We start from the raw sequence: 23,290 nt of genomic DNA on the forward strand, positions 1-23,290 counted from the left end.
GTGCGCGCAGGGGCCACGTGCTCTTACAACAGGTGCGCACAGGGGCCACGTGCTCTCTTACCACAGGTGCGCGTGCTCTCTCACAACAGGTGCGCGCAGGGGCCACGTGCTCTCTTACAACAGCTGCGCGCAGGGGCCACGTGCTCTCTTACAACAGGTGCACGCAGGGGCCACGTGCTCTCTTACCACAGGTGCACGCAGGGGCCACGTGCTCTTACAACAGGTGCGCGCAGGGGCCACGTGCTCTCTTACCACAGGTGCGCGCAGGGGCCACGTGCTCTCTTACAACAGCTGCGCGCAGGGGCCACGTGCTCTCTTACAACAGGTGCGCGCAGGGGCCACATGCTCTCACAACAGGTGCGCGCAGGGGCCAAGTGGGTGGAAGGCTGTGGCATCCTGCACGTGCTCTCTTACAACCGGTGCGTGCAGGGGCCAAGGGGGAGGAAGGCTGTGGCGTCCTGCACGTGCTCTCTTACAACCGGTGCGCGCAGGGGCCAAGGGGGAGGAAGGCTGTGGCGTCCTGCACGTGCTCTCTTACAACAGGTGCGCGCAGGGCCAAGTGGGTGGAAGGCTGTGGCATCCTGCACGTGCTCTCTTACAACCGGTGCGCACAGGGGCCAAGGGGGAGGAAGGCTGTGGCGTCCTGCACATGCTCTCTTACAACAGGTGCGCGCAGGGGCCAAGTGGGTGGAGGGTTGTGGCATCCTGCACGTGCTGTCTTACAACAGTTGCGTGCAGGAAGCAGGGGGTAGAAAGCTGTGGCGTCCTGCACGTGCTCTCTTACATGAGGTGCGTGTGGGGGCGGAAAGCTACAGCGCCCTGCACGTGCTCTCTTACACAGGTACGCGCAGGGGCCAGGGTGGTGGAACGCTGGGGGTGTTCTGCACGTGCTCTTTTACAACAGGTGCACGCAGGGGGCAAGGGGGTGGAACGCTGTGGTGTCCTGCACGTGCTCTCTTATAACCGGTGCGCGCAGGGGCCAAGGGGGTGGAAAGCTGCGGCGTCCTGCACGTGCTCTCTTACAACAGGTGCACGCAGGGGGCAAGGGGGTGGAACGCTGTGGCATCCTGCACGTGCTCTCTTACAACAGGTGCGCGCAGGGGCCAGGGTGGTGGAATGCTGGGGGTGTCCTGCACGTGCTCTCTTACACAGGTGCGCGCAGGGGCCAGAGTGGTGGAATGCTGGGGGTGTCCTGCACGTGCTCTCTTACAACAGGTGCGCGCAGGGGCCAAGGGGGAGGAAAGCTACGGCGCCCTCCACGTGCTCTCTTACAACCGGTGCGCGCAGGGGCCAAGGGGGAGGAGGGTTGTGGCATCCTGCACGTGCTGTCTTACAACAGTTGCGTGCAGGAAGCAGGGGGTAGAAAGCTGTGGCGTCCTGCACGTGCTCTCTTACATGAGGTGTGTGCAGGGGCTGTGGGGGCGGAAAGCTACAGCGCCCTGCACGTGCTCTCTTACACAGGTACGCGCAGGGGCCAGGGTGGTGGAACGCGGGGGTGTTCTGCACGTGCTCTTTTACAACAGGTGCGCGCAGGGGCCAAGGGGGCGGAAAGCTACGGCGCCCTCCACGTGCTCTCTTACACAGGTGCACGCAGGGGCCAGGGTGGTGGAAAGCTGTGGCGTCCCGTTCCTCAGTAGATGACTTCGTAGAGTGTGGCCTTCTTGTCCCCCGAGCCAGTGATGATGAATTGATCATCCACTGAAATGTCGCAACTCAGAACAGATGAGGTTTCTTTAGACTGAAAAGGAGAAGAGAAAAAACCTGGGGTTATGGAAAAGATCAGAGCTCTTTCACAAGATGTTGTGTTGACTAAGCAGTAGTCTTAAAGTGGAAGTGACAAGAAAAATAAAAGATACTTTTAAGTATCCCACAAAATGGTTTTGATGCCATGAGCGCAGGGTTTATGCTATCCAGAGTTCCAGAACTTTGTGAACAGTTAAAAGCAAGAGAGAAGTTCCATGCAAGAGCCCGGCCGTGGAACTAAGACGTTCAGTAGAACTCTGTGTCTATCAAGGTTGAAAGAAGCTGGGATGTGGACAGCATGCTGTAGAAGTCCACCTGGAGGCGTTGGGCAGGAATATTTTTTCCTCACTATATTCATTTCTACACAAGATTGTTGGAAACAAGATAAGATTCCTTTCTTTGACTCTGGAAAAGTTAGTGTAAGGAAGGAAAAAAGCGGGAGATCTCTATGGGGACTAGACACCGACTTTCTGTACTAAAGGAGTTCCTTACAAGGGAGTGTAGTCTCTAAAACAGAAGGGGTGAACTTATGGTAAGTCTGCTTACTTCAAAGGATAAAAAGAAAGGATATTTGCTAAACATTCGCTAGCCATTGAGGCGGTGATCCTACCACAAGCATCTAAAATTGATTCTGAGGAGGGGTTATCAATATTGCCACTAACCTTTTTTTAAGATTCTCTTACCTGGAAAATACTTGCCCCGTAGGGGGTCCTCCAGGCGTTCAGAAGGTTGTCCTTCCCGGTACTCACAAACCATTTCCCTGCAGTATGAAATTCACCACGTTATAAATAAAACATAGGCATATGTAACGGGTAACACATCATCTGCTCCATTGCTCTTGCATCACACCATTGAAGTCATTTCAGTGTCACCCTAGTTTCAGGCGTGAATGTGGGTCCTAAGGACGACAGCCAGAGCCTGGCTCAACCCTGATGACTGGACTGAAGTTATATCCCCAGACGTTACACCCATTGTATTAACAACTGGAACCGTGTTCTGTTTTTTCAACTGTAGACCATCAGTGCCAATGGTGTAATCCCTGACCATTTTCTTTTCTTCATATTCAGACCACCTGCCCTAGGGAGGTGCTGCACCCTACCTCTGTACCCCACCAGAACCCCATTCCTCTCACTGATAGTGTGTACACTCATCTGAGATATCGAATAAGTTTCTTCATCGTTCTAATTAGTTCCAACACTCTGCTTCTCTTGCAAGGCTCCAGTCAACCCCCTTCTACCTTCATTATTTAATTCCAGGCCAACTTAAAAATAATCTGATTGCACTACAAACCCCTTTCCTAAGCTTTCCAGTTCACCAAAGAAGGTGAAATCCCTGTCTTCCTCTTACGTCTAATGGGATGACGTCACTTGTACTCCTAATGTATGCCAGGTCATCACTGGATTCCTCTCTTCAGGTTATCCATCTTCCAAACAACCAAAGAGGACACACGTAACAATCGCCACACCTCACAACAAATAGAATCGTATGACAGGATCAGTTGGTGTTTTTTTTCACATGGTAGCCGGATTGAAAAGTGAACTTCAAGCTGTCTTGGATAACTCTGTTAATGGTTTCATCTTGGCAATTTGACTGTGGGTGAAATATAGCCACTCTTCGATGTTTACTACCACTACACGTTTAAAAATAATTTTAATTCCTTTAAATGGTAAAACTTTCCTTCCTTTGAAAATAGGTGCTCTAGAAAATTGGTACCTACAGCTGTGATTACAATGTAAAAACAAGCATTGGCAACGTCATTAGGTCTGATGTTGGCTAGCAGCCCTTTGGCAATTTTTGTTTTTTGATGTTTTTGCTAAACTTTATTGTTTAGGGAGCAGCCGACACAATCAGTCATAAAAAAAAAAATACACACATTACCATAGTACTCCCAGACCCTGAAGGGAACTACTTTTTGAGGAATGCACTCCATGTGAAAGGGGAGCATGCTTTAATTTATAGTGAAGCCAGCCAATAACAGAAGTGGGCTGATACACTGCCCCTTGATGCATGCTGTTAGTTAGGAAAGAAAGTAAACCAAGAAACTGAAAACGGGAAGGACAAAAAAAGGTAAGAAAGGAGGGAAAATGACACTAAAAGGAAGAAAAGAGGTAAAGATGAAGGAGAATATGATGGAAAGAAAGAAAAAAGGAAATGAAGACAAAGAAAAAAGGAGACAAAACAAGTGAAAGAGGCACAAGGGAAGGAAAGTATCAAAAAAGGAAAGGGATTGAAAGGATGGAAAGAGATAAATGGAAAAAATGAAGCAAAGAAAAGCAAAAGAAAAGATCTTTAATGGATGAAAATAAGGAAACAGAGAGGGAAGGAAAGAAGTAAAACACAAATGGGATGGAAAGAGGAAAAGGAAAAAAGGCAGAAGGAGGGAAGGACATGGACAAAAGAGGGGAGGAAGGAGGGATGAAAGGACGGAGAAAAAAGAAGGGTTAGGAAGGTGGAAAGATAAATGGAAGCAAATGAAGATGGAAAGAAGAGAGACGAAAGGAAGGAGTAGAGAAGGAAGAAAAAGTCAAAGGAAAGAAAAATGAAGACAGACAAAAGTAGAGACTGCAGGAAAAGAAGGAAGGGGAAGAAGGAAATGAGAGGGAAGCAAAAAACTGAAAAAAGACTGAAAGAAGAAGGAAATTAAGAATGGAAAGAAGATAATAGAGGAAGGAAAGATGCAAAGGAAAGGTGGGAGGAAGGGAAGGAAAGAAAAGAAAAAGCAAGAAAATAAAGGTGAAATAAGGAAAAAAACAAAAAAGAAAGGAAATATGAGAAAAATTAAAAAAATAAGAGGTGTAAGGAAATATGTACAAAAGGAAGGAAAACAAAGGAAGAAAAGGAGGAAAGGAAGAAAAAAGAAAAGAAAGCAGGAAAAGTCAAAGAAGAAAGGAAAAGTAGAGGAAGAAAAGGGAAGGAAAAGGAAAGACAAGCAACAAGAGACTAAAGGAGGGAACAAAGGGTGAAAATAAGAAAAAACAAAAGCAAAAATAGAAAGCAAAGAAGAATCATAAGGAGGAAGAAAAGATATGAAGGAAGGAAAAAGAAGGGAGTACACAGATGGAAGAAAGGCAAGGAAAAGACAGTAAAGAAAGAAGGATTAAACAAATGAAAAATGCATGAAGGGTGGAAAGGAAGAAAGGCCAGAGGGAATGAAAGAGAAGAAAACAAAGAGGGAATAATAGGAAAGAAGGAAAAAAAAGACAATAGGAAAGAAGGAAAAAAAAGACAAAAGGAAAGAAAGGCAGAAGGAAAGAAAAGGAGAGGAAAGAACAAGGAAGGCAAGAGGGGGAAAAGAAAGGAAAAATAAGAAAATTAAGTAAGAAGGAAATGAGGATGGTAGGAAGGCAAAAGAAGGAAAGAAAGACAAAGGACAGCACGAAAGAGAAGAAGGAAAACAAGGAAGGAAAGAACAAAAGTAAAGGCATGTTAAGAAAGATGAAGGAATGAGAAAAAGGAAAGAACAGGAAGAGAAAAAATAGAAAGATGAAGGCAGAAATGGAAAGACATGGAAAGAAAGGATGAAGGAGGAAGTGAAGAAAGAAGACAAGACAATAAGAAAAGGAAGAGTGAAAAGACTAAAGGAAGGGAAGTAGAAAAAAGGTGGCAAAAGTAAGAAAATAAAAAAGTAGTGAGAAAAAATAGGTGAAGAAAAGGAAGGCGAAAGGACGAAGAGGGTAGAAAAGGAAAGAAACTAAAGGAGGAATGAAAGGTGGAAGGAAAGAAAAATGAAAGGGAAGGGAAGAAAGGAAAGACAAGAAGACTAGGTTGAAAACAAGGAAAGACTAAATGAAAAGAAGACCAGGAATTAAAGGAGGAAAGGTAAGAAGGAAGAGCCGAAGAATGGAAAGTGAAAAAGAAAGGAGAAAAGGAAGGAAAGAACAGATGAAAAGATGGGAGAAAGAAGGCAAGGAGGCAAGAAAGATGAATGGAAGGGAAAACCATAAAAAAGGCAAAAGCAGGGAGGGGAGAAGGAAAGAAAGAACAGAGGGGAAAGTCTGCATGTAACAAAGAATCTAAGAAGCAAAGGAAATGGGGAAGGAGATGGAAAAAAGGAAGAGAAATAAGGTGAAACAAGAATGGAAAGAACAAAGGGAGGAGAAAAATGAGTAAGGAAAAGGGGGATGAAGGAAAAGATGAAAGAAAACAGAAGGAAGAAATCAAGCAAGTGAAAGAGGCAAGACGAAAGAAGAAAAGGCTGAAAATGGAAAAGACAGCAAAGAGCGATGGAAATATGAAGATAAGAGATTCAGAGCAAAAAAAGGCAATGAGGGTAAAAGGAAAGAAAAAACAGAAGGAAATATAAGAGGACGCAGGCAAGCAGTAGAGAAGGGAGAACAAAGGCAGCAAATAGGGAAAGAAATGGAAAAGCAAGACGAATGAATAAGAAAAGGAAGGAAGAAAATAGAAGGAAAGCGATGGAAAGGAAGAAACAAAGGAAAGGACAAGGAGGAAAAGATTAAAGGAAGGAAGAAAAAGGAAGCTAAGAAATTAGGACAGAAGGAAATATGGAAAAAGACAAAAGGAAAGAAACAGAAGAAACGAAGGAAAGGAAACTGAAAAGAGGGTAGGAAGAAAAAGGGAAAGAAAGACCAAAGGAAAAAAACTAATTGAAAGGAGGGAAAGAAAGTAAAGGAGGAAAGGGAAAAAGGATGACACTAAAAGGAAGGAAGAAAATAGATAAAGACAGAGGAAATGATGTGAGGAAGTTAAAAACAGGAGAAGTGAGGAAGAGAAAAAAGAAAGGAAAGAGTGAATGAAGGTAAGGAAAAAGTAAGAAAGTAAATAGACTAAAGGAAACCAAGCAGGAAAAGGGAAAGAAAGAAGCAAAAGAGAAAGGAGAGAACATGAAAGGAAGGGAAGGAACAAACAAGTAAAGAAAAGGTCAAAAAGAGGGAAAGACAAAGGAAGAAGAGCAAAAAACAAGGAGGCTAGCATAAGGAAGAAAAAAGAGGGAATCGATGAAAGGCAAGAAAGAAAAGCAAAAAGATGGACTGAAAAAGGAAGGAAAGATAAATGTAAGGAAGTGACGAAGAGGATGGAAGAAAAAAGAGAAGGAGTAGAGAAGAAAGAACATTCAATAAAGTAAAAAAAAGGAAGGACTAAAGGAAAAAGAAGAGAAAGAAAACAAAGGAAAAGAGACTGAAGGAAATACTGCAAAGGAAGGAAAGGAGAAGGAAATGGATGGAAAGAAAGGAAGTAAAGACAGGACAATAAATGAAGACTAAAAGGGCAAGTGAAGAAAGGAATAAAGGAAGGAAAGAAAGATGCAAAGGAAAGACAGAAATTAGAAAATGAAGAAAAGGAACAGAAGGAAGGAAAAAATGAAAAACTGAGAAGGAAAAGAAGTCGACAAGACAAAATAAAAGAAATGAAGGAAAGAAAGAACATGGAAGAAGAAATAAAAGGAGGAAAGAAACAAGGAGGAAAGGGGGAGGCAAAGGACAAAGGAAACTTAACGTAGAGAAAAACGAGGCCAAAAGAAACCAGGAAAGACTAGTAAAAGGGGCTAAAGAAAGGAAGAGGACAAAGGAAAATGAAAGAATTGAAAAAAAGAACAAACTAGGAGAGGAGAAAGCAAGGTAGGAAAGAAACAAGGGGAAAATGGAAAAAAGGAGAAAAGGACCAAATTAATTGAAAATGTAAGAAGGAAAAGAAAAGGGTGAAAAGGAAGAATAGGAAAGACAAAAGAAAACAAAGAAGAAATGCAAGAAGGAATGAAAGATGAAAAGAAGTCAGAAGTGCATGAAGGGAGGACAGATGAAAAAAGAAAAGAAAGGCAAGGACGAAAAGACAGGAAAGAAGTAAGGACAGAATGAAAAAAGAAGGAAAGAAAATTGGAGGAAGGATTAAATAAAAGGAAGATGGAGGAAGGAAGGCATAAAGGAAGAAATGAAATAAAATGAATAGGAAAGGAGGAAGAAAAAGAAAGACAAAAGAAAATTGGAATACTAAAGGAAAGAGGGAAGCAGAACAAAAACAAGGAAAGACTACATAAAAAAGAGGAGGAAAGGAAAGAAAGAAGTAAGGTAAGAATGGAAAAAAGGAAAAGAAAACGAGAAAAGAATGAAGGCAAGAACAGTTGAAAAAGATGGAAGAAACAGAAGGAAAGATGTGAAGGAAGTAAAAAATAAGGGAGGACAAAGGAAGGAAAGACTTCAAGAGGGCAAGAAAGGAACAGAATCTAAGTAGGAAAGGAAACAAAGAAGGAAGAGAGGTAAGGTAGAAAAAAATAAAAGGAAGAAAAAAGGATGAAGGAAAAAAGGAATGGAAAGAATAAGGGAAGAAAAACAGACGAAAAGGAAGGAAAGACGTAAAAAAAACACGTAGGGCAGGCAAGAAAGACAAAAGGAGAAAGAAATGGATGAAAAATAAGTAGAGAAATAGGGAAGGAAAGATGAAAGTAAGACTCAGAAAAAAGGCAAGGAGGGTAGAAGGAAATACAAGAGGAAGGCAGGCAAGGGGGAAGAGGAGAACAAGGGAAGGAACGCAAATGTGAAAAAGAGAAAGGTGAAAAGAAGAAAGGAAAGAAGGAAAGCAATGGAAAGGGAAGAAATGAAGGGGAAGGAGGAGGAAGGAAAGGAAATGGGGAAAAAAGGAAAGAAGCAAAGGAAGGAGAAGAAAAGGAAGCTGAGGAAGAAAGAATAAAGGGAAAAGACGAAGGAAAGAGAAGAAAAGGAAGAAAAACATAAGAGAAGAAAAGAAACTAATAGAAAGGAGGGAAAGACTAAAAGGAGTTAGGAAAGAAAGTAAATCAAGAATTTCAAGGAAAAAAAGGAAAGAGGGAAAGGAAGGCAAGAGGAATAAAAAAAGACGAAACAATAGAAACAAAAGGGGTAAGGAAAGAAAGGGAGAGAGGAACAACAGGAGAAGGAAATAAAGAAATAGGGAGATAAGGTAAAGAAACAAGGTAAAGAAGCAAGAGCGATTGAACAAAGAAAGGAGGATGGAAAAACAAAATACATTTTAAGTAAAGAATGAAAGCCTAAACAAAAGTAAACAAGAAAAGGAAAGAAAAAGATATAGGGAAGAAAAATAAGGAAACAGATGGAAAAGGGAAAAGGAAGCGAGAAAAAAGAAAGGAAACAAGAAAATAAAGGGAAGAAGGAAGGAAAGGTGACTGAAAGAAGAAAGGTAGAAAAAGGAGAAAAAAGGGAAGGAGTAGAGAAGGAGTAGAGAAGGAAGAAAAAGAAAAAAGGCAAAGGAGGGAAATAAATGACTAAATGTAAGGAGGAGAGTGCAGGAAAAAGGAGGGAATGGAAGAAAGGAAAGACAAGACTAAAAAAGGAGGAGATTAAGAATGGAAAGACTAAAAGGAGGCAGAAAGACATGAGAAGAAAGACAAATCAAAGAAGGAATAAATAAAGGAAGGAAAGAAGGAAGACTGGAAAAGGAAGAAAAGAGGTGAGAAGGAATAAAAACATAATGAAGGGGAAAATGAAAGGAAATGTGAAAAGGAAATGAAAATAAAGAAGAGATGTCAGGAAAATTAAAGGAAAAAGGAGGAAAGAAGGAAAAGTAAATAAGGATGAAAAGTAAAGATGGAAAGAACAGAAGGGAAGGAACAAGAAAATAGACTGAAGGAAATGAAAATGATGGAAAGGAAAACACTGCAAACAAGAAAAGAGAGGAAGGAAAACAAAAAGGGGAAGAAATGAATACAAGAAGAAAAGAACAGAAAAGGGTGAAAAGGAACAGAAGGAAAGAAAAGGAAACAAAGGCAAGAGGAAAAGAACGTAGATGAAAAGGCAGAGGGAGGGAAAGAATGAAGAAATGCATGACGATAGAAAAGAAAAAAAGGGAAGGCAAATGCAAGAAAAAAAGAAAAGGCAAGGAAAAGACAGTAATGAAAGAAGGATGGAATGAAAAAATGAAGGAAAGAATGGTGGAGGAGCAAAAGAAAGGAGGAGAAATGCTAGAGTTAAAGAAAGAAGGAAGGAATTAAAGGAATTAAAGACAATAGGAAAGGAGAAAGACAAAAGGAATTAAGCTTAAGTGGATGGAAGAGACGGCACAATGAAAAAAGGAAAGAAAAAAGCAAAGGGCAATAAGAAAGGCAAAAGGGGGAAAAAAGAACAAAGAAGGGAAATGAGGAATGGTAAGAGAAAGAAAGACTGAGGACAGAATGAAAGGAAAAGAAAAACAAAGAAGGAAAATACAAGGAAAGAAAGAAGGCAAGAAAAAACAAAAATAAAGACATGAGGGAATAAAGAAGAAGGAAGGAGATACAGGAAGAAAAAAATGGAAAGATGAAGACAGAAAAGGAAAGAAGAAAAGAGACAAAAGGAAAGAAAAGACAAAACGAAAGGAAAAGTGGAAAGAGAATGAAGGCAAGTAGCAAAGAAGAGGCAAAAGTAAGGAAAGAAGCAAGGGGGAAAGGAGGAAAGAAAGGAAAGGAGGAAGTAAAGATGGAAAAAAGTAGTAATAAAAAAACGAACAGGGGGAGGAAAAGGAAGGCAAAAGGAAAGGAGGAAGGGAAAAAGGAAGAAAAGGGAAAAGAAACAAAGGAAGAGATGAAAAGGAAGTAAAGAAAAATGAAAAGGAAGGGAGGAAAGGAAAGATTAGAGGGAAGAAAATGGTGAAAACAAGCAAAGAAAATTAATTAAAGGATGAAAGGAAAGAGTGAAGTAAGGGAAGAATTGAAACACAAATGGGAAAAGAAATAAGGAGAAAATAAGGAAGGGAAGAATAGATTAAAAAGATGGAAGACACCAAAGGAGGCAGGAAAGAAACTGAAGGGGAGAAAGAAGAAAAGGATGCAGGAAAGATGATTGGAAAGAGATGGAAGGAAAAACAAGAAGGAAGGCAAAAGGATTGGGAGGGTAGAAGGAAAGAGAACACAGGGAAAGTCTGCATGGCAGAAAGAAAGGAACAACGACTAAGGGGGAGGAGACTGAAAAAAAGGAAGATAAATAAGGTGGAAACAAGAAAGTAGTAAGACAAATGAAAGAACACAAGTAAGGAAAGAAAGAAGACAAGGAAATAAAAAGGAAGGAAGACCAAGACAAGGGAGAAAATGAGCAAGAAAAGGAGGATGAAGGAAAAGATGAAAAGAAAGAAACGGAAGAAAGGCAAGAAAGACAAAAGGAAAGAAGGAGGAAAAAGTTTAAAAAGAACGGAAAGAATAAAAGTGAAGAGGAATGGAAAGATAAATAAGATTCAGAGCTCAAATCGCAAGGAGGATAGAAGAAAAAACAGAAGGAAATACAAGAAAGAAAGAAAGGCAGAAAAAGGGAATGATGTAAAACCAGCAAGAAGAGAAGGAATAAGAAAAGGAGAAGTTAAAGGATGAAAAGGAAGGGAAAAAGGAAATCTGTGGAAAGAAAGAAATGAAGGAAAGGATGAGGAGGAAAAGGGAAAGATGGAAGGAAGGAATTGAATGAAAGATGAGGAATATGGAAAAAGACAAAAGGAAAGAAACCAGAAAGAAGCTAAGTAAAAACAGCAAGAAGGAAAAGAAAGTGAAGAAAAGTGGGAAGGCAGAAAAGAGGGAAGGAAAGATGAAAGGAAAAACTATTGGAAAGACGAAAAGGAGTAGGGAAAGAAAGTAAAGGAAAAAACTGAAGGAAAGAAAAAAGGATGAAACAAAAAAAAGGAAAAAATAAGTAAAGAAAAACAAAAGAAGGAAACAGGAGAAATGATGAAACTAAAAAAGGAAAAAATAAGTAAAGAAAAAAAGAAGGAAACAGGAGAAGTGAAGAAGACGTAAAGCCAAAAAGAAGAAATAATGAAAGAAACAGAAGGAAGTGAAGTGAAAAGGGCTAAAAGAAGGGAAAGAAGCAAGAAAAGGAGGAGATACTGAAAAAAAGGAGGAAGGAAAGGTAGATTAAGGAATACAAAAGAAATATGAAAGTAAAGAATGGAAGACTAAAGGAAGGCGAGAAGAAAATACGGAAGCAGAAGAAAGAAGCAAAAAAAGGATTTAAGAAGAAAGAAAGAAGAAAGGAAATGATAGGAAAATACATAAGAAAAGATGAAAGAGGAAGGGAAGGAAAAAAACAAGTGAAAAAAAGATGAAAAGGAAGGGATGAAAGAGGGAAAGGACAAAGGCGGAAAGAAGAAAAGAAACTAGCATAATGAAGGGAAAAGGAATGAAGGAAAGATGGAAAGAACAACTAAAAAAAGAAGGGAAGAATAAAAGAGCGAAGGAAGGTGGAAAAGGAAGAAGAAAGTTTAGAAAATAGGATGTAATGAAGTAAGGGAAGAACAGGAAGGAAAGATACATGAAGGAAGAAGAGATGAAATAAAGGTATAAAGTAAAAAAGACTAAAGGAAAAGGGAGGGAAAGAAACAAAGAAAGGAGAGACTGGAGGAAAAAGGAAAAACAGGAAAGAAAAGACTAAAAATGGAAGGACAGGAGAAGAAAGGCAAATGGGGCAGGAAAATGTAAGGAAAAGGAGGGAAGAAAGAAAGGAGAACAAATATAGACGCTAAAAGGGAACAAAGAAGGAAAAAATGAAATATGAAAAAGGCAAAGAAGGAAGAAGAGGTAAGTGAAGACAAAAGAAAAGGAAGGAAATAAAGGAAGGAAAAACAAGACAATGAAAGGAATAAAAGAAAGGAAAAATAAGGAAAGAAGAAGACAAGCAAGAAAAGGACTAAATGAAGGAAAAGAAGACAAAGGAAAAGAATGGAAAAAAGTAGGAGAAAGCTAGGAAGGAAAGAAAAAGGGGGAATAATGGGAAGTAAGAAGAAAAGAAGGAATTGAAAATGATGTTAGAAGGAAAGAAGAAAAGTTAAAAGGAGGAGTAGGAAAGATGAAAAGAAGGAAGAAATGCATGAAGGAAAAAGGAAGAAATGAGGACAGAAGGAAAGAAGAAAGACAAGAAGGAGAAGACAGGAAAGAAGGACAGAATGAAAAAATGATGGAAAACAATGAAAGGAAGGAAAAATGAAATAATTAAAGGAAGGGTGGAAAGGAGAAAAGGCAATAAAGAACAAAAAAAGGAATGAAAGGAAATACTCAATAGAAAAAAAGGAAGAAAAGAAGGTAAAAAAGACCACAGGAAATACAGGACGACTAAGGAAAAGAGATGGACGAATAGAATGAAAACAGAAAAAGAAAAAGAGGCCAAAGGAAAAAAAAAATGACTGAAAGAAGAAAAGCAAATAAAAGGGGAAGGAAAGAACAGACGAAAAAAGGAAGAAAAACTGAAAGGTGGCAGAAAAGAAGGAAATTGAGAGGGGAAAGAACAGAAGGGAAGAAAAAAATGAAGGTAAAAGGAAATGAGGAATGTGAGAAGGAAAGAAGGATGAAGGATTGAATGCAATAGGAGAAGAAGATGTAAAGAAGGTAAGAGCTGAAGGCAAGAAAAAAGGAAAAACTAAAGAAAAGAACAGGAAGGAGGAAAGAAAAAAATGGAAAGATGAAGACAAAAGGAAAGACATGGACAGGAGGAAGTAAGAAAAGAAGGAACAAAGGAGACAAAAGGAAAGAAAAAACAAAAAGGAAGAGCAGATAGATGAGGCAAGGCTAAAGAAAAGAAAGGCAGGAAAGAAGGGAGAACAAACAAAAGGAAGAAAAGAGGCAAAAGGGAAGGAGGAAGAAGAGGGAAAAATAGGAAAGAAATGAAGAAAGGAAAAAATTAAAAGGAAGGGATGAAACAGAAAGATGAAAGGGGAAAGTGAAAAAGTGAGGAAGTAAAGAAGATGAAAGAAACCAAAAGGATAAAGAAGGAAAAAAGAGGAAAGAAGAAAAGATGAATGAAAAGAGATGGAAGGAAACAAGGAAGGCGATAGGGAAGGTAGAAGAAAAGAAAGAACAGAAGGAAAGACTGCAAGAGGGAAAGAAGGGAACAGAATCTAAGAAGAAAAAGAAAGAAGGAAGAAAACAGAAGGAAGAGAAGGTAGAAACAAAAAATAAATATTAAATCAAAGAGAACAAAAGGAAGGAAAGCAAGAAAAGGATTAAGGCAAAAGGATGAAGGAAAAGTAAGTAATGCGGGAAGGAGGAAAAGGGAAAACAGAAAAGAGGGATGGAAAGATGAAAATAAGACTCGAACAGCAAGAAAAGAGCAAGGCTGGTAGAAGGAAAGAAAGAACAGAAGGAAATACAAGAAGGCAGGGAAGAGGTAAAGGAAGGAGAACAAAAGAAGAAAAGGAGAAAGGAAACAACGACCAGGAAGGAAAGAAAAATAGAAAGGAGGAAAAAGATGGAAAGGAAGAAAGAAAGAAACAGGAAGGAAAGGAGGAGAATGGGAAAAGCTAAAGGAAGGCAGCAAAGAAGAAAAGAAGGAAAAAAGAAATTCGAATGGAAAGAAAGACAAATGGAAATAAAGGAAAAGAACAAAAGGGAAGAAAAGAAAAGGAAGGTGAAAAAGATGGAAGGAAAGGAGGTAAAGAAAGAAGGAAATGATGGAAAGAAGGCAAAAGGAGAAGGTGGAGGAAATAAAGAAAGGGTAAAAAGGAGTTGAAAGGAATGAAACAAAGGGAATAAAAGGCAAGTAAAGAAACTAGGAAAGACGGAAAAATGAAAGGAGGTAGGAAAAACGTAAAGAAGGAATGTAAAAAGAAGAAACCAAGAAAGATCAACGTAAAGAATGGAAGGAGGAAGGACAGTTGAAACTAAGGAAGAGAAAAAGGGGAAAGAAGGAAGCAACATAAAAGGAAAGGAAAAGATAGGAAATACATGAAGAAAAAGGAAAGACGTAAAGAAGGAAGAAAGTAAAGAAACAAAGGGAAAGGAGGAAGGACAGTTGAAAAGAAGGAAAGAAGGGAAGAAAGGAAAGCATAAAATGGAAAAGAGGGAATGAAAAACGGTAAGGACAGATGAAATAAGGAAGGAATGGAAAAGGACAAGAAGAACAGAGGAAGGCAAAAGAAAGGGAAGGGACATAAGAAAGGAAAAGTAATGAAGGAAGGAAAGACAAAAATCCAGAAGAACAGACAGAAGCAAGAGAAGAGACATGGGGAAAATGAAGGAATGGAAAAAAGAACAAAGGAAGGAAGGAAAAGCGTGGAAGAAAAAGGAAGGAAGGAAAGGCGTGGAAGAAAAAGGAAGTAAAGGAAAATTAAAAGAGAGAAGAAAAAGGAATGAAAGGAGGAAGGAAAGATGAAAAGAAGAGGGAAGTAAAGAATGAAGAAAGACAAGTGGGAAAGAAAAAGAACACAAAGAAAGGACAGAAAAATAATAAAGAAAGAAGAAAGTAAAGAAAGAAGGCTAAGTAGTAAGGATGGAACTAAAGAAATAGAAGGAAAGAAAGGTTAAGAAAGAAAGGAAAAGGAAGGAAAGAACAAGAATAAAGGCTTTAGGGGAAGGGAACAAAGAAGAAGGGGAGAAGAAAATGAACATAAAGGGAGAATGCTGGGAAGGTGAGAGGAAGGAAGGACAAAGGATGAAAGAACAGTAAGAAATACATGTGAAGAAGGAGGCAAGAAACATGAAGGAAGGAGATAAAGAAAAATAAGGAACAAGAAAGAAAGGACAAAAGACAACAAAAATCAAGGAAAGGAAGAGTAGAAAGACTAAAAGAATGAAGGCAAAGGGGAAGAGAAGGCAGCAGAAGAAAGAAAGGATGAAGGAAAGAAAGGAAAATACAAGATGGAAGACAGGTAGAGAAAGAAAAGAAGGAAGAAAGGGAAGAAACAAAACAAATGAAAGACAAGTAATACAAAGGCAAGAAAAAGAGAAAGAAAAATTAAAATGGAGTTAAAGGATAGACAAGAAGAGGGAAGAAAAGGATGAAAATGGGGAAGACTAATGGAAAGCAAGAAGGAATGAAGAAGTAAAAAGGCAAAACAAAAAGGAACAAAGCAAGAGGAAAGAATGATAGGAAAAGTGAAGAAAAGAAAAAATGTAATAAACAAATGAAGAGGAGAACAAATGGAAAGGAAGCAAGCACAAATAAAAGAAAGGGAAGGTGAAAGGGAGTAAAGAAAGGGAATGAAAGAACAGAAAAGGAAAGAATACAAGATGTAAAGAAAGAACAGAGGTAAAGGGGACAAAGGAGGAATGAAAGATTAAATGAAAGACGGAAAGACAAGTGGGGAAGGAGTTAAAGTAAGGAAAGAAGGAAAGTAAAGAGACTGAATGAAAGGATGGAGGAATGAACAAAAAAATGAAATGAAAGAAGATAAAAATTAGAAGAAAGGGAAGTAAGGCAAAAAAATGAAGCGAAAAAGGAAGGAAAGATAAATTAAAGGAAATGCTGAGGAAGGGAAACAGAAGGAGGAAAGAGATGGAAGGAAAGAAAAACGAAAGGGGGTATCGGTGAAGAAAGGAGAGGAAAAAAGGAGGGAAAGAGACCGGAAAACAAGGAAAGTAAGCATGGAACGACGGAAGGAAGGCAAGAAGCGAGAAGGCAATGAGTAAAGAAAGAAAAGAAAGAAAGATTCAAAGGAAAGGAAAAGGAGGGAAAGAGACAGAATGAAGCAAAGCAAGAGGGAAAAGATGAAAGAAAGAAAAGAATAGAAAGAAAAGGAGGAATAGAAACTATAAGAAAAGGAAAGAAAAAAGAAGGAAAGAAAACAAGGGGAGAAAAAAGGAGAGAAAGAATGGGTAATGAGTAAGAAAAAGGAAAGAAAATAGTAAAGAAGAAAGAAAGGAAAAAGACAAAAGGGAAGAAAGAAAAAAGTAGGAATGTAAAGGAAGGAAGAAAAGAAACAAGACTAAAGGAAGGAAATGAAAATTTAGCTATAAAAAAATAAAAGGGAGGGGAAGGAAGAAAGTAGAAGAGCAAGGAGGAAGGAAAGATGGAAAGGAATAGAAAAGGAGGAATACAAAGGAAAAGAATGAAGGACAGCTGGAAGTAAGGCAAGAAGGAATGAACGAAGAAAAGCAAGGACTGATAGGCAAAAGGAAAGAAGAGAACTTAGAGATGGAAAAAAGGAAGGAAAGAACAAAGAATGAAAAGGCGAATAGGAAAGAAAAAGGAAAGGAGGGACGAAGTCCAGAGGGAGAGAAAGGAGAGAAGGAAGGGAAGAAAGGAAAAGATTAAAGAAAGGAAAGAAAGAGTAGGAAAAAGACAAAAGGAAAGAGACTAAAAGATGAAAGAAGAAATAGAAAGTAAAAGATCAAACTAAAGATAAGGCAAGAAAAAAATGGGGAAGGAATGAAAGAGGGAAAGAAAGGAATCAGGAAGAAAAGAAAAGTAGAAGAAAGGAAAATGGAAAAAGGAAGGAAAAATGTCAGGAAGGACAGAACAAGAAGGAAGACGCTGTAAAGGAAAGAAAGGGAAGATTAAAAGGAAGAATGGAGGCAAGAAGTAAAAAAAGAAAGGAAAGGAGAAAATGAAGGTTAAAGGAAAAGAGGAACCGTAGCGGGATTGAAAAGAAAGATGAAAGAATGGAATAAAAAGCAAAAACAAAAGGAAAACAGAAAGACGGAAAAACTAAAGGAAAGAGCAGTAAGGAAGGAAAAACTGAAGCAAATATAGAAAAGGACAGGAGGAGGAAAAGAGGGAGGGTACAAGATGGACTGGAAAGAGCAAGTAAGGAAAAACAAGGGAAGAAAAAACAGAAAGAAATCGGAAAGGAACAATGGAAAGCAAGAGAAGGCAGAAGAAAGGAAAAATAGAAGGGAAGGAGGATAAAAGAAAAAAGAAATGAAAGCAAGCAAAGAAGAAAGGGAAGTAAAGCGACTAAAGGAAAGTAGAAAAGAAAGATAAAATGATAGAAGATAGGAAGGAAATACTAAATGGAAGGAAGAAAAGGAGAACGGAACATTTGAAGGGAAGCTGAAAAAAGGAAATAAGGAAAGAAAACAATGAACAAAGTAAAGAAAGCGCAGACAAAAGAAGGAAATGAAGCGAAGAAGGAGAGAATGAAGAAAAGATAACCAAGACTAAAGGGAAGATGGAGGGGAAGGAAAAAAACGAAGGAAAGAAACGAGGAAAAAGGAGAGAAAAAAAGAAAGGAGGAAAGAGGAAATAAACTAAAGGGAATAGAGGAGGTGAAAAAGAAGAAGACTAAAAAAGGAAGGAAAGGAGGAATGGAAAGAAAGCAGGAAGGAAGGTAAGACAGGGAAAGAAAAGAAGAAAAGGCAAGAAGGAATAAAGAAAGGTAGGAAAGACTGGAGGAAGAAAAAAAGGAAAGCAAGAGGGAAAGGAGGGACAGGGAACGGAAGGAAGGGAAGACAAAGATGAACAAAAAAAAGCAAAAGGAAAGAGGGAAGGAAAGGATAGAAAGGTCAAAAGGAAAGAAGGAAAGAAAAACGAAAATAAGGAAGAAAGGAAACAAAAATAAATAGGAAAGAAAAATGAGGAAAAGAAGGAAATGACAAGGTAGGAGGTAAGGAAAGAACAAAAAAGGGAAGGAACAAAAAGGAAATGAGGAAAGAAAAGAACAGAAGGAAGAAAAGAACGGAGGAAGGAAAGAAACAAAAGGGATAAAAAGGATGTAAAAGGAAGGAAAAGAAAGTAAAGGAAGGAAGATGGATGGAAAGAAGCAAGAAAAAGGAGAAAGGAAAATGAAGGACGGCAGAAAGCAATGATGAAATGAAGGAAATACAAAAGATAGGAAAGAATGAAAAGGGAAATTAAGGAAATTTCTAAAGGGAAAGGAAGGATAAAAGAAAGGAAAGAAAGAACTTAAGGAAGGCGAGAGGAGGAAGGAAAGATTAAAAGAATCAGTGATTAAAAGGAAAGAGGAAGAAAAGACTAAAGTAAAGAAGGAAAGAAAGATGAAAAGGAAGTGGAAAGGAATGAAGGAAGGAAAGAAACAGTAAAAGGGATAGAAGAAAATAAAAACATGGGAAGATATAGGCAAAAGGAAAGAAGATTAACAAAAGAAGGATGGAATGAAAACTGAATGAGGAAGGGAAAACTGAAAGAAAGGAAAGATCAAAGGAAAGACTAAAGATGGAAGAATGTGAGAAGGAACAGTGGAAAGAAGAAAGGCAAGAGGGAAAGAAAGAAAAACAAAAATGGGAGGAAAGAAAAGGAAAAAGAATAAAGACAAAGGAGAGGAGGGAAAGAATGGAGAATGGGAAGAAGGGAGAAAAAGTAAGTAAGAGACAAGGAGAGAAAGAGGGGTAAGTAGTAAGAAAGGGAAGGTGTTAGGAAGGTATTAGAAACTAAAAGATGGAAGAAAAGAAACAATTGAAAGAGGGAAAGAATAAAAGAATGAAAAAGGGTGGAAAAAACAAGAAAGTAACCGAAGAATACAAGGAAGGAAAAGACAAAGAATAAAGAAAGGGAAAAAGAACGATACAGAAGAAAGGAAAGAACAAGAAGGATGGCAAGAGGGGAAAATGAAAGCAGGTTAGAGGAAAGCAGAGGTAAAGGATAGGAGGAATGCTGGGAAGACTGAAAAGAAAGCTGAAAGGACCGAATGAAAGAAGGAAGTAAAGAGACAAATGGAAGGAAAAGAAAGAACCAGAACAAAGACGGAAAAGAATGCAGTAAAGAAAGATGAAGTGAGGAGAGAAAGAAAAAAGGAAGAACAGGAAGTAAGGAAAGAAAGAAAAATGGAACGATGAAGACAAAAGAAAAGACAGAAAATGAAATGCGAGGAAAGGGAAGGGAAAGAAAAAGGAAAGGACGAAGTAAGGAAAAGAAAAAAAGAGGAAGTCTGGAAGAAGGGAAAGAGGAGAGAAGGAAAGAAGGATGAAGGAGAAATGAGGGAAGAAAAGAATAAGAAGGAAGGCAGGGAAGAAGGAAAAGGAGAAGAGAAAGGAGAAAAAAGAAAAGAAAAGACTAAATGAAAGAAGGGAAGAAACCGAAAGAGGAAAAGAAACAAGAGAAAGGAGGGGGGACAAGGAATGAAATTAAAATGAAGAAGGAAAGAACAATGAAAAGGGAGGATAGATGAGAAAAAGGAACAAGGAAGGAAGGAAAGAAAGGGTGGATTAAAGAGAAAAACTATGAAAGGAATGAACAAGGAAAGAGACCAAAAGAAAGAATGGAAAAAGGGAAAGACCAGAAAGAAAGGGAAAAAATAAGTAAAGGGGAAAAAAAGGAAGAGAAGAAAGAATGGAAGGAGGGAATGTCAAAAGGAAAGAGATAGGAAGAGAAGATGTGGATGGTAAGAAAGAAAGAAAAGAAGATGAGAAGGAATGAGGATGAAAGGAAGAGAAGGAAGGACAGAAGAAGGAAAAACAAAGGAAGGGAAAAGATAGAATGAAGGAGACAAACTAGAACAGAAGAAAGCAAAGAAACGGGATAGATGTGAAAGGGGGATGAACACAACAGAAAGAAAAAATAAAATAAAGATAAAAGAAGAAAGTTAAAAGAGGAAATGTAAAAGGAAAATGAAAGGTCAGAGAGGAAGGAAAGATTAAAAGAAGGATAGAAAGGAGGGAGAAAATAAGAAGGGAGACAAAAAGAAAGGGAAAGAAGAAAGGGACAAAGAAAAGATAGAATCAAGGAAAGAACAAGAACAAAGGCAAGAGAGAAAGGAGGAAACGGAAGGAAGGCATGAAGGAACAAAAGAGGGAAAATGAGGAAGGAAAGAATAAAAAGAAAAAAGGAAATAGCTTAAAAGGAAGAACGTACAAAAAAGGAAGAAAGGAAAGAAATGAAAAGGAAGGAAAGATGCTGAGGGAAAAAAGATTGAAGGAAAAACCAGGAGGAAAGATGGAAAACCAGAAAGAAGGAAAGACAAAGGGAAAGAAAGATGAAGCAAGACAGAAAGACGACACGGAAGGAAAGAAATACAGAAAAAAGGAACCAAAGAGATGGAAAGACAGGATAGGTACGAGGGAAGAAGGAAGGAAACAAACACAAAACTAAGATAGGAAGGAAATTAATGAAAAGGGGAAGAAAGAAATATGGAAATAAAGAACAAGAAAGAAAGGAAGGGCAAGAACAATAAGGAAAGATTAAATGAAATAATAAGGAAAGGAAAAAGGTGAAAGAAAAAAGACGGCAAGGGGGAAATTTAGAAAAAAAAAGGAAGGCAGAAAGGACAGCAAGAGGGAAAGAAAGGAGAGAAAAGGAAGAAAGGAAAGAAGAAATGCAAGAAAAGATAAGAAAAAGGAAAGAAGAAAAACCATAAGGATTGAAGAAAGGCAGGAAAGATGAGAAGAAGTTAAAGTATGGAGGAAAGAAATATGAAAGGAAGGAGAGAAAGATCAAAGGAAAGAAAGACAAAAGTAAGAAAGGAGGGATGAAAAATGGTGAAATGTGAAAGGTGAGCAGATGAAAAGGACGACAAGCAAAGAAAAATGAAATGACGTTAAGAAAAAGGAAGACAGTAAAGAAAGAAAACAAGAAAAAAGAAGGATGGACAAATGGAAGAAAGGAAAGAAGTAAAAGAAGGATAGGTGAAAGGAAAGAAAGAAGCATTTAACTAAAGGAAGGAAAGATAAAAAAGGAAGTAGGAAACAGAACGGGGAGAATGAAGGAAGGAAATAGGGGAAGAGAATTAAGGAAAGGAAAGAAGGAATAAGAACGGAGAAAAACAAGGGAAGCAGAAAAGGGAAAGACTAAGGAAAAGGAAGGAAGAAAAGAAAATTGAAGGAATCAAAAAAGAAAGGAGGAAAGAAAGAAATTAAGAAAAAAGGGAATGACAGAAAAGGAAAGGAAGACATGGAAGAAAGGAAAGAAGGGAAGAAAAATGAGAAAGAAGAAAAAGAAGGACAGAAAAAATGAATGGCAAGGAAAAAAGAATAGGGAAAGTAAAAAAAGGATGTAAAGGAAGGAAAAAGAAAAGGAGGACAGAACAAGGAAGGAAAAAAAGGAAGAAAAGAAACAAAAATGTTGTGCAAGTGGTGTAAATTGAACACAATCTCCAGATGTCTTCCTTGGCAAAGTTTATTAAAGAACTACTGGTGAAAATTAACATGTGAAGAATTGTCTGCTTTTTAATTCACATCAATTGGTGCATGCATGCATAATAAAAAGAGGATAACTTAATATACAGCAGTTTAAAATACACAATCAGTGAAATTCCAGCAGTCAGATAAACCAAGGCCACTTCAAAGGGGATTTCCAAGCGCACAGGCTGGAGACAAGGAGGGATGAAGGTGGAATGTGCCCCGTTCCCACACCTGGTGGAAAGCATCCCATCACATCAGACTCTGGACACAGGCAGCACTGGAGGGAACCACCTTGTCTGCAGGTGTGCAAAATGCAGTCACTCAAGTGGCGCCCCCAGTGGCTTATGTAGGCTGACTGCCCCGTGCGGGGGAGGGGTGCCCAGAAGTCACTTTGGGTAAGAATCCCACACACATTACTTTAGTAAACTCAAAGGGTGTTAAGGCCACACCTAAAACTAAAAAGGCCTTGGCTAACGCCACGGCTAAAAGTTCACCTACGATAGGCAACGAATACCAAACCAAGCGTTTGACTTTTACACAAAACAAGTGACTCCACAACATCAGTGGCTTGTTTACTCCAGGGGCAGGTGCGTTTTCCACGGACATTACTAGAGGCATTGATGAGAGGGGGCCGACTTTACACTCGAAGGCTCCTCAATTAAATACCGGTACCCCCAATGATTATTTCACCATCCCTCGATACCCACCACAAACTATGCCCTTCTCCCCTCACGGCTCATGCAATGCCCACCTGAACATGGTGTCTGGATCCAGAGTCCTCCCTGTGAACTGCAAGCTAGCCTGTGCCCTCCACAACCCATGACACACTCGTGCCCACTGTGAGTTTCACAAACACTTGCAGGCCTCTGTTCTAGGTTTGGCCAACTCTTGAGGTGCACTGCTTGATTGGGTTCAGTGTGGTATCATTCCCTTCCGCACATGTTACTGCGGATAATCTCGGTACAGACTGAGGTATGTCTGCCACTGAGTCGTTCAATACCCAAGGTAACATCAGTCCTCACAGACACCTCATTCCCAGCAGCTCTCCTCCATCTTTAGAGGAATCACGACAAAGAGACGTGTTGCACGTCATCCTTTATCGTGATATATCCCGCCGCATTTTGAAATGATTAAAATTTGCCACCAGTCTGGCCAGAAGTGAGGTTAAACTAATTCCACTTTCACTGGTAAAATTAAAAGACATTGGGCCTGATTACAACATTGGAGGAGGTGTTAATCCGTCCCAAATGTGACGGATATACCACCAGCCGTATTACGAGTTCCATAGGATATAATGGACTCGTAATACGGCTGGTGGTATATCCGTCACTTTTGGGATGGATTACCACCTCCTCCAAAATTGTAATCAGGCCCATTGTGATCTGGGATTAGGATAATCCTAGTTTCTCGCATAAAGATACAAAAAATTCAACTATTTTAGTTTATAAGAGCCTCAAGCTCTGTCACAGTGCAACAACGGCAGCGTTTATTTGTTGTGGTCAGTTAAAGCCACAACAGTGTTTCTTTTAAACAAACTGAAGTAGTGCACAAATATTAAAGTTGTAACGCCGTGCGGCTTCACTTGAACGGTCTTTGCCGGTGGTAACTTCAAAGAGGCCTGATTTCCATCTGCAGTGAAACGATTCTAATTAATAAATAAAACAGCATCTAGACGGCTACATGAACCGCAACAATGTGCCAACGTGCCCCTAAGTAACCTACCTTAGCCGGCATTTCTGGTTGGTAAACAATAATCTGCTACTCAAAGAACTAGTGCTAGCCGGACTCAACTTCTTCACACTAGTGCGGAAACAATTATCAGGCTTTATCAGTGCTTAATTTGTGCTTGTTCTT

The 23,290-nt window shown here is 39.1% G+C and overlaps 1 protein-coding gene across 1 annotated transcript in view; it reads right to left on the reverse strand.

The window, feature by feature from the left end:
• Positions 1–278: 278 nt before the first annotated feature.
• TLE2 (TLE family member 2, transcriptional corepressor) overlaps positions 279–23,290 on the reverse strand; it is a 296,917-nt gene continuing 273,905 nt past the window's right edge. Inside the window, exons 19-20 of the mRNA XM_069215878.1 lie at positions 2,427–2,503; positions 279–1,738 (exon numbers count right to left, since the gene is read on the reverse strand). Of these exons, the coding sequence (XP_069071979.1) occupies positions 1,631–1,738; positions 2,427–2,503 (185 nt within the window). The 3' untranslated portion in view covers positions 279–1,630. The remainder of the gene's footprint in view (positions 1,739–2,426; positions 2,504–23,290) is intronic.

The sequence above is a fragment of the Pleurodeles waltl genome, chromosome 12 (assembly GCF_031143425.1).
Source record: "Pleurodeles waltl isolate 20211129_DDA chromosome 12, aPleWal1.hap1.20221129, whole genome shotgun sequence".
In the NCBI taxonomy this organism is placed as follows: domain Eukaryota; kingdom Metazoa; phylum Chordata; class Amphibia; order Caudata; family Salamandridae; genus Pleurodeles; species Pleurodeles waltl.